At 42.3% G+C, this 9,992-nt stretch overlaps 1 protein-coding gene across 1 annotated transcript in view; it reads left to right on the top strand.

Annotated features, from left to right (window-relative positions):
• The window catches only part of LOC115094689 (transmembrane protease serine 9-like), a 77,478-nt gene extending 73,469 nt beyond the window's left edge, over nt 1-4,009 (top strand). Inside the window, exons 10-12 of the mRNA XM_029607940.1 lie at nt 1,489-1,766; nt 2,168-2,337; nt 3,734-4,009. Coding sequence (XP_029463800.1) covers nt 1,489-1,766; nt 2,168-2,337; nt 3,734-4,009 — 724 coding nt within the window. The remainder of the gene's footprint in view (nt 1-1,488; nt 1,767-2,167; nt 2,338-3,733) is intronic.
• The last annotated feature ends 5,983 nt before the right edge of the window (nt 4,010-9,992 follow it).

A 9,992-nucleotide genomic window follows, 5' to 3' on the forward strand; every position in this document is an offset into this window, starting at 1 on the left:
TGGATGAACTGGTGGAGGGCCAGGACAAAGTGGCGGAGGTCTAGATTAACTAGTGGAGGTCTCAGCAAACTGGAGCTTGGAAGTGCATGCACAATTATTTTCATAAGCCAGAAATGGACGTACACTAGCCAATTTTATAAATACCTTACAGAGAAGGGAAACCAAAATGATAAAGAGGATGGAACAGCTCCCCTATGAGGAAAGAGTAAAGAGGTTATGGCTGTTCAGCCTGGAAAAGAGATGGCTGAGGGGGGATATGATAAAAGTGTTTAAAATCATGAGAGGTCTAGAATGAGTAAATATGAATTGGTTATTTACTCTTTCAGATAATAGGAGGACTAGGGGACACGCCATGAAATTAGCATGTAGCACATTTAAACTAATTGGAGAAGATTCTTTTTCACTCAACACACAATTAAACTCTGGAATTTGTTGCCAGGGGATGTGGTTAGTGCAGTTAGTGTAGCAGGGTTCAAAAAAGGTTTGGATAAGTTCTTGGAGGAGAACTGCTATTAATCAAGTTGACTTAGGGAACAGCCACTGCTATTACTGGCATCAGTAGCATGGGATCTTCTTGGTGTTTGGGTAATTGCCAGGTTCTTGTGGCCTGGTTTTGCCTCTGTTAGAAACAGGATGCTGGGCTTGATGGATCTTTGGTCTGACCCAGCATGGCAATTTCTAATGTTCTTATGTTCTTGTGATACATGGAACAAACACTGGTTTAATGCACTTTACTTGCAGGTTATAAGACAATAAACAATGAACATTTTGGAAGGGAGTGTAGTCATTGTATGTCCTAAGTCATGTTGTGGCTAGCGCATGTATTAATTCATGTTAAAAGCGTAGCTGGTGGTGGTGGTGGGGATTTTTTAACAACCTACATAACTTATGCCTTCCCAAAATGTATAAGTTATAAAAATTTGAAAATTATTCAAAATAACACATACAAACTAATCTGCATAAAGTTACAGCTACTTTTTGCAGGACATGCTTTGTGCAGCTTAATTTACATGCTTTGGACCTGATTTTAAAAAACATTTACATGCTTAAAATTGGGTTTTACACATGTAAATGCACATTACCTATGTAAATGGAGTTTTAAAATTGCTACGATAGCTACATTTACACATGTAACTCCTTTTAAAATTATCTTCATACTTTTTAAAAGTGTGTGCCTACATCTCAAATTTGCTCCCCCGAATGCCTTTTTTTATGAACAAAAAAGTATGTGCGAAATCGCGTTATGTGCACAATTTTATCAAGAGTCATTTACGTGCACATACCCATGTTTTATCCACGTGAATGGCTTTGAAATTTGCCTCCTTAATGTGTATGTTAGGTAACGCAGATGTACCAACACCCCAAATGTGACCATGTTAAAAATAATACAATTATGTTAATTTTCAACATTAGCCTATTTTAAATATGCAAATATCATGGTAACAAGCTTATTACTCATTATAGTCTATTCTCATTTCTGGTTTACAGGTCCGTTCCAGAATCCTTGTACAAGATATGCCTAGGTGCTCATCGGTTGTCAGACACTAGCAATCCCAACATGGTCTGTGTTGCCCTGAAGCACAAGATTATTAATATCAACTATACAGGTGCACCAGATTCCCCCGGAGATGTGGCACTCCTGGAGCTGATGACCCCAGTGAATTTCACAGACTACATTTTCCCTGTCTGCTTGCCAGCTGCTTCTGTCCTTTTCCCAACTGGAATGAGGTGCTGGGTCACTGGCTGGGGGTTTATATATGAAGGAGGTAACTTTAATATAAGGGAAAAGTACAAGTAATTAAATTGTGATGGGGAAGCAAGTAGGAACCTTTTACTGTCTTAGATGAAGATTTGAACAAAGGCACCATCCATGATATAAAGTGGCTTGTCCTCGAGATCCCACGCAGTCAATGGCAGAGTTATGGAATACAACTAAAACATAAATAGATAAAGTGACTCACCCAAAAACATACACATAAAAAGACAGTGGCAGAGTTGAGGATTAGAACTAAAGCATAGGGAGGTAATGTGACATCACATGCATAGAATAAGTGACAGAGAATGGAAAGCTGTATATCTGCAACTGCTTCCCATTACTTATATTTTTTGTGTGTGTGGCAAGAATTGCATGCACCGCCATCCAATTCCTCTCATTTTGTTTTTCCAGTTCCTCTCCCAAAGCCCTCAACACTTCAGCAAGTAGATGTTCTCCTTATTGATCAGCAGGCCTGTGAGAACATGTACCAGAAAGGGTCTAGGCCTGATCCAGGCAGACAAAAGATCCAGGATGACATGATTTGTGCGGGGCATCCTGAAGGACAGAAGGATTCATGCAATGTGAGTTAGGAACAAAGGAAGACATGTAAAATAACCTTATTCAATAAGAATTAAGGCAGTAGTGGAATTGAAAAAAGTTATCTGCAGTTGTCAGCTTTTTTGCAACTTAACTGAGTGGCTGCAGGCCAATAGGAAAATCCTGTGTTTACTGTGCATACCACTGCACTGCCTATTTTTCCAAGTGGGGACCTCAGAATTTGAATCTGTAACCTTCAGACTCCAACCAAGGGACTCTTTCACTGAGCTAAAGGAACAGTTCCTTTAGTTGAACAGTTTCTTTCTACTGACTTGTGACAAGTAGTGCAGCAGAATTCATAAGAATTGACAGGAGCCACAAGGCAAATGCTTCTGTTATGAACCTGGAACTAAACTGAGACTACTATCTCACTTCAATCACATTGTTTCTCAGCCTTTTGGCTAACATTCAAGTGTAGAGTCTAAGCTATGAATTGCGATTTGTCCCTTCTCTCGCCTTTTGGCTGAGATTGAGAGTTTATAAGATAATAAGGGTTTTGTTTAGTTTATTTTTATTATTGATTAATTGCCTTTCTTAATAACAAATCAAAGTGATGTACAAATAAAATGAAATAAATAATAACTACAATTTAAAAAGGAAATATGAAAATAATAAAACTATAAAACAAACCATAGGTCATCCATTTCTGGTTATGCTTCATTACATGCATGGATTTCTAGCTCTGATATTTTTTAGGGAAATCAACTGGAAAATCAGAGCTACAAATCCATGCATACAATGAGATAAAACCAGAACTGGATCAGCCTGTTCAGCTGACCTAATGTTAGATGGCAACCGTAGCCCTGTCATGTGACACCAATGGGGACAATAGGTTGCAACTATTATCATAGAAGGAAGATTAAACCTCCTACTAAAAAAAAAAAAAAAAAAACAGAACCAAAAAAACTATCATAGTCACAAAAGGAGAGTTGGTGTTAGTGGTGGGATTAGAAGAAATAGGGACAGATTTAAGATTTTACTCCTTATAGCTAGAGTACCACAGGCACAGTGGCACCCCTTTGAAGCTCTGCTAGTACATGGCCTTACATCAAGCAGGTTCCTCTTTGGCCTGGATATGTGGTGCCCTAGGCACTTGCCTACATGGCCTGTTCCTAAATCCAGGCCTGATTAGAAACCAGATCTGCAGGCGCCACAGCCTTGAGTGATTCAGTATTGAAGGTCACAGTGTGAGAGCTCGTATTTGCAGTGAGTTAGGAAGCTGGGTCTGTAGAAGTCACAACTCTGAGTGTCTTTGCTGAAAGTTGGCAGTTGCGATATTGTAATTCCACAAATGATTCCCAGGTAAGAGCTTCCTCAGCAGGTGAGTAGATAATTTACATGTGCTACATGAGGTAATAAGTTGGATGTATTTAACCATAGGGTGACTCTGGAGGACCTCTGGTATGCAAGATGAAGGACCTGTGGCTGCTGGCTGGAAGTGTGAGCTGGGGACCAACACAGTGTGGAAGTCCAAATTTCCCTGGTGTCTATGCCCGCTCCACATTTTACACCAGTTGGATTAAAGAGAATGCACCAGAAGTGGAGTTCACAGTGGTCAGTGAGAGCGTGGCTCCCACTACAACCATTCCTGACTCTGGAAATGCTGCTTTGCCCCTGATTTCTCTCACTGTTCTTACTCTGTTGCTGTCTTTCTAAATATAGTATATGCTTGTGTTAATAACAGAGTCTGCAGGTAAAAGAAAGTATTTCAACTTTATTACTCATAAGAACATAAGAACTTGTCTAAACTGTTTTTAAATGCAGCTACACTAAGAGCTTTTACCTCATGCTCTGGTAACGAAGTCCAGAGCTTAATTATGCATTGAGTAAAAAAATATTTTCTCTTATTAGTTTTACATGTATTACCTGGTAACTTCTTTGTGAGTCCCCAGGTGTTTTGTACTCTTCGAAAGAGTAAACAACTGGTTAACGTTTACTCATTCCATTCCACTCATCATTTTATAGACCTCTGTCATCTCTCCCCTCAGTCGTCTCTTCTCCAAGCTGAAGAGACCTACCCTCTTTAGCCTTTCCTCATAGGGGAATCATTCCATCGCCCTTCTGTGTACCTTTTCTAATTTTGCTATATTTTTTTACTCAAAAAATCAGAAGAGGATTGAAGCACTTTAGAAAGAGAGAAGAGGTTTACATGGGTTTTACTAAAGCCGTAAGCCTGGAAGCAAATCATTTCTATAAACATCTTTTATTGCCAATTCTAAAAGTAACTATATCTAATATTTTATTATTTGATTTTATATACCGGAGTTCCTGTATAAGATATAAATAAATAATACAATACTAAAATAATACTAAAATAATAAATAATAATAAAATAATAAATAATAAAATATTGTACATGTCTGTAGTGCTTTCACAAGCGCATGCCCCTACATAATGTAATCAGTAAAGTTCTAACACCATTTACTGTAGGCTGTAGTCCAAACTGACATGAAAAGGCAGAAATGTAAGAACACAGTAACTATGGGGCAGATTTTAAATACTTGCACAAGCGCGTACTTTTGTTTGCGCAGCAGGCGCGAACAAAAGTACGCTGGATTTTATAAGATACGCGCGTAGCCGCGCGTATCTTATAAAATCCGGGGTCGGCGAGTGCAAGGGGGTGCACATTTGTGCAACCTGCGCGCGCCGAGCCCAGCGCGGCCTGCCTGTTCCCTCCGAGGCCGCTCCGATTTCGGAGCGGCCTCGGAGGGAACTTTTCTTTGCCCTCCCCCCACCTTTCCCTCCCTTCCCCTACCTAACCCATCCCCCCGGCCCTATCTAAACCCCCCCCCCCCCACCTTTGTCGGCAAAGTTACGCCTGCTGATCCGAAGCAAGTCTGTCATAGTCTCCAGCAGCATGCAGTTCCAAGGACCTGGGACAGAACTTCCTACCACTCTGGACTGCCTTTATAAGCTTGGACTTTCTGTGGCACTGGCTGATGATATCACATCCTCCAGGAGTATAAGGAAGTCTCTTGCAACCAGCTAGTGCCTCAGCAACCAATCTCCTGGTGCCCTTGCGTTCCAGTGTGTGTTGCTATCCTTGTCTTGTTCTTGCCTTGTGCCTTGTTCTATGCTCCTGTTTTGTTTCCTTGTGTTGTCTTTCCTTTCCTGTGCTCTGTTCCTTGTCTGGTTTCTTACCTGCTTGCCCTTACTGCCGACCCTTCTTGTTTCTCTTCCGTGCTTATCCTGTTGGCCTTGTCTGTCTTGTTTGTCCTGTTTGTCTGGGGCTAACTACCTGGATCCTGACCCTGGCCTGGCTCCTGACCTTCCACTGTTTGCAAAAGCCTTTCCCATATTCTGTAGCTGAACTCAAGCTGTTTCATTTCTGATTTTCAGGTTTTGCATTAGTTCTCTCTCCATGCTGAAACTATATGACATTCTGAACATCAAAATGGTTTCTCCTCATCATTTTTTCTCTTATACCTGTATTTCTTCTCTCTGAATGAGGGCTTTTATGGACAAACCACCCCAATGTAATCAGCCAACAAACAGAGTGAGAGAATTAGACTGGGATTGTAGAAGGGTAGAAGAAAATGAAACCTATATAACAGATATAGTCGGAGGAGAATTGTTTCTTTTTTGTCTTTTTTCAAATTTTTGTTGTGGGGACAAAACAGTCCAGTATAATCAATAAAGATGAAAGCTAGAGTGGGAAGAATACCCCAAGGCTCCAAAGGATGGCACCAACACAAGTGATATTAGCTTTCCAAGGCAGTATGAGAGGGGCAAAGTGTCATGAAATGTGGCATGAATAGTTGAAGACACCTTGAAGGGGGAACAAAGCACCAGAAGAGGCAAACATAAGAACATAAGAAATTGCCATACTAGGTCAGACCAAGGGTCCATCAAGCCCAGCATTCTGTTTCCAACAGTGGCCAAACCAGGCTACAAATACCTGGTAAGTACCCAAAAACTAAGTATATCCCATGCTACTGATGCTAATAATAGCAGTGGTTATTTTCTAAGTCAACTTGATTAATAGAAGGTAATGGACTTCTCCTCCAAGAACTTATCCAAACCTTTTTTAAACCCAGCTACACTAACTGCACTAACCACATCCCCTGGCAACAAATTTCAGAGTTTAATTGTGTGTTGAGTGAAAAAGAATTTTCTCCAATTAGTTTTAAATGTGCTACATGCTAACTTCATGGAGTGCCCCCTAGTCCTCCTATTATCTGAAAGAGTAAATAATCAATTCATATTTACTCGTTCTAGACCTCTCATGATTTTAAACACCTCTATCATATCCCCCCTGAGCCATCTCTTTTCCAGGCTGAACAGCCATAACCTCTTTAGTCTTTCCTCATAGGGGAGCTTTTCCATCCTCTTTATCATTTTGGTCGCCCTTCTCTGTACCTTCTCCATCGCAACTATATCTTTTTTGAGATGCGGCGACCAGAATTGTACACAGTGTTCAAGGTGTGGTATCACCATGAAGTGATATAGAGGCATTATGACATTTTCTGTTTTATTTACCATTCCCTTCCTAATAATTCCGAACATTCTGTTTGCTTTTTTGACTGCTGCAGCACACTGAGCTGACAATTTCAATGTATTATCCACTATGACTCCTAGATCTCTTTCCTGGGTGGTAGCTCCTAATATGGAACCTAACATTGTGTAACTACAACATGCAGTGATAGAAGGTGAAAGCAAGTGAAAATGTGTCATGAAGACCTGAAAGCATCATGAGAGGTGCAAAGGGCCTGATGTCATGTTCGAAGTTGCTGACTCTGTGAGTGTAGAGTTGGTTTTCTTTGGAGGCTAAGATGCTACTGAGTAGAGGCATCAAATGCTTTTTTGGCAGTGCCACTAGCTGTTCAATATCCTATGTCTTATGGTTTTGAGGTGTTGGAGTGGATTCTTGGGCACTGCGGAGATGGCCACACTCACTGGGAGGAGCCCCGTGAGGAACCGCAGAACTAGGCTAGACTCGGGACACGACGACAACACAGAGAAGTTGAATTTATTATACAGCTGAAGTCACTGCCCAGGGAGAGGGCAGGTGTGGAGGTAACCCAGGAAGGCAGTCCAGATCTCCTCAGCAGAGAAGGGCAGTCCTTCACCCAGTGGATGGTAGGCAGCGCGGTGAGTCAGGAACAGGTCCTGGATGTGGAGTGAAGTGCTGAAGTGGAAGACAGACTGAGAGGGTTAGTACTCACTGCAGCTGAAGCTGTAATAGAGTTCCAGTCAGGCAGAAGTTGTTCCATGGCAGGCACCAGATTAGGGAGAGCAGGCCCTCAAGGAGCGAGTACCCGGTGTCCCAGGATAGGTACCTAAAATAGAGCAAAGGGCCCCCGAGGAGCGGGTGCTCAGGTTAGAGATGAAATACCCTGAAGGGCAGAGAGAGCTTCCAGCAGCAGCTGGAAGCAGCAGAGCAGCTTAGACCAGAGGCATTCCAATCCTTGCTAACTCGAATAGCTAGCAAAACAGGGCAGGCTAAATATCTGGGAGGGATGAAGTCACTCGGAGGGGATGCCCCTGAGGTTCCCGCCATGATGTGATTAAAGACGTGGGTGGCGTGCATGTGCGTACCCTAGGAGGCCCTCAGGAAACATGTCGAACAACATCGCCATTGCCGGTCCGGGGACGCCAGAGAGAGCGGCATGAAGACGCGGCAGCAGCCATCTTCCCAAGACGTGAGGAGAGAGAAGAAAGAAAGGTGAGGCACAGAGGTCGAAGCTGTCTGAGACCAACGGACGCAACACTATGATTCAGGAATCCAGGATACACTTCTTCTTCTGAATCAGTGTTGGTAAATACTGCCTAAATCACCTCCAAAGTAGTAATCATGGAGATGCTACATGTTTGCAAGCCTTGCCTTTTGTTGTGATATAATCCATTGAAGGCCGAATACCAGATGAGACCAATAATTGCAAGAACTCTAAGGGTATGGAGTCTGAAGAAAATGTCCAAGAGACCATGAAATCGTTCAAGATAACTGGGTGGGTAAGTTCCATTTGTGGTCCCCCCCTCCCCCCTCCCCTGGTCTGGATTATGAATTCCCCTATGCTTGAAGTGGGGAGTACCACATGAGAAATTATATTTACTAATATGATTTATGTTCAGGTTCGTAGCTTGAGTGGGGAATGAGAAATGGTTCTGGTCACCCCAATACACAATTCTGTGCCCTTCTTAAACAACCTCTTGCTTGTGGCACCACAGACCAGATAAAATAATCACACCAGAATAAAACAATAATTAATCTTTTTACTAGTACTGTGCAAGTAGACAGTAAATCCAACCAGAACATTAAATTGGAAAAGCACAATAATGAAATATAATATAAACTTGCAGTTTTCTAATTTTAAAGCAAGTGGAACCTGGGCACCTTTCCGGGTTACCAGTAAGCCATGGGACAAGTCATGGTAGTGCAGTTAGTGAGAAAAATAATTAGGGAAGGATCCATTCGTGTGCAGCCCCTCCCGTTGAGGGAGGGGCTGCACATGAACTACTAACTGTGAATAAGAACTTATTTACAATTTGGAGGAGACCCATCTGGACGCTCCCGTTGAGGGTGCTGTAATTGATATCCCATTCAGAAGTTTTATAGCAGAGCTTCACCAAGGACTCTGGGGGCAGGCTAAGTTGGCAGTTTAAGAGGAAGGTTGGAGATTTTTGCCTTAGTTATATTTTTGGCCTGCTTGGGGCCTGGGCCCCATCCTGCCTAGGTATCCTTCGGAATCAGTTTGAGGGCTTCACTGCTGTACTCTTCTCACAAGGTGCAGAGTGATTGTCCCAGGAACATTTTGGCTTTTGGACTTTTATGTGGTAGAAGACTTGCTGGGCAACTGGACCTTTCCTGGATTCATGGATTGAGGAACCCTGTGCTTAGGAAGCTCAGAGATAGGGAGGACCTGCCCCAGAAGTGGTGGTGACCCGTTGCAAGGGGCAACTCCAGTGTTATTTCCTTTTTGGGAACCAGAAGATGTAATTTTTCAAGATCTGGGATGCAGCTTTTCTGCCCCTCTTCCTACCCTTCCATGGACTTGTGAAGCAGCAGTTCCAGCTTGGATCCCTCCCAAAAGGGATCCCCATTGAACTAAAAGAAGGAAAAGAACTACTAACTGTGAATAAGAACTTATTTACAATTTGGAGTATTCAAGTCACTGGGAAGAGACAGGATTTGCTCTGTGTGCTGAGACAGGATTTTTGGCCATCTTGGAAGCGGTTTTCCCAGCCATCTAAGGGTTGTCCTGCCCACTTGGACACCATCTCAGCTAATCCAGGAGGGTGGAAAGTTCCCTTTCCTACTTAAAATACTCCTGCACAGATAGAGGCAAAAGATTCGTAAAAAGAGCCAGGAAGACTGTGGTGCTGGAAACATATTTATTAGGCTATTATTCAATTAGTGTTTGCAGTAAAAACTTTATTTTTGGACACTAATTCAGTGGCTCTAGCATGTTTATTTGGGCACATAGCACACAGTGAATAGAAAATAATCTCTCCCAGGAGATTTCAGGAAGGAAGTTAATCATCCCTGCACTGGGATCTAAAAGGAACCCTTTCTTCCTCAAATCAAGGAATCCACACCCTGGGGAAAAGGGCAAAAAAAAAAAGTGTTAGTCAGGGTCCCTACTCCAAAGAACTTACAAATGAGTTATAGCTACACCCATGCAGGTCATGTACACTGGGG

Source organism: Rhinatrema bivittatum, chromosome 6 (assembly GCF_901001135.1).
Source record: "Rhinatrema bivittatum chromosome 6, aRhiBiv1.1, whole genome shotgun sequence".
Lineage (NCBI taxonomy): Eukaryota > Metazoa > Chordata > Amphibia > Gymnophiona > Rhinatrematidae > Rhinatrema > Rhinatrema bivittatum.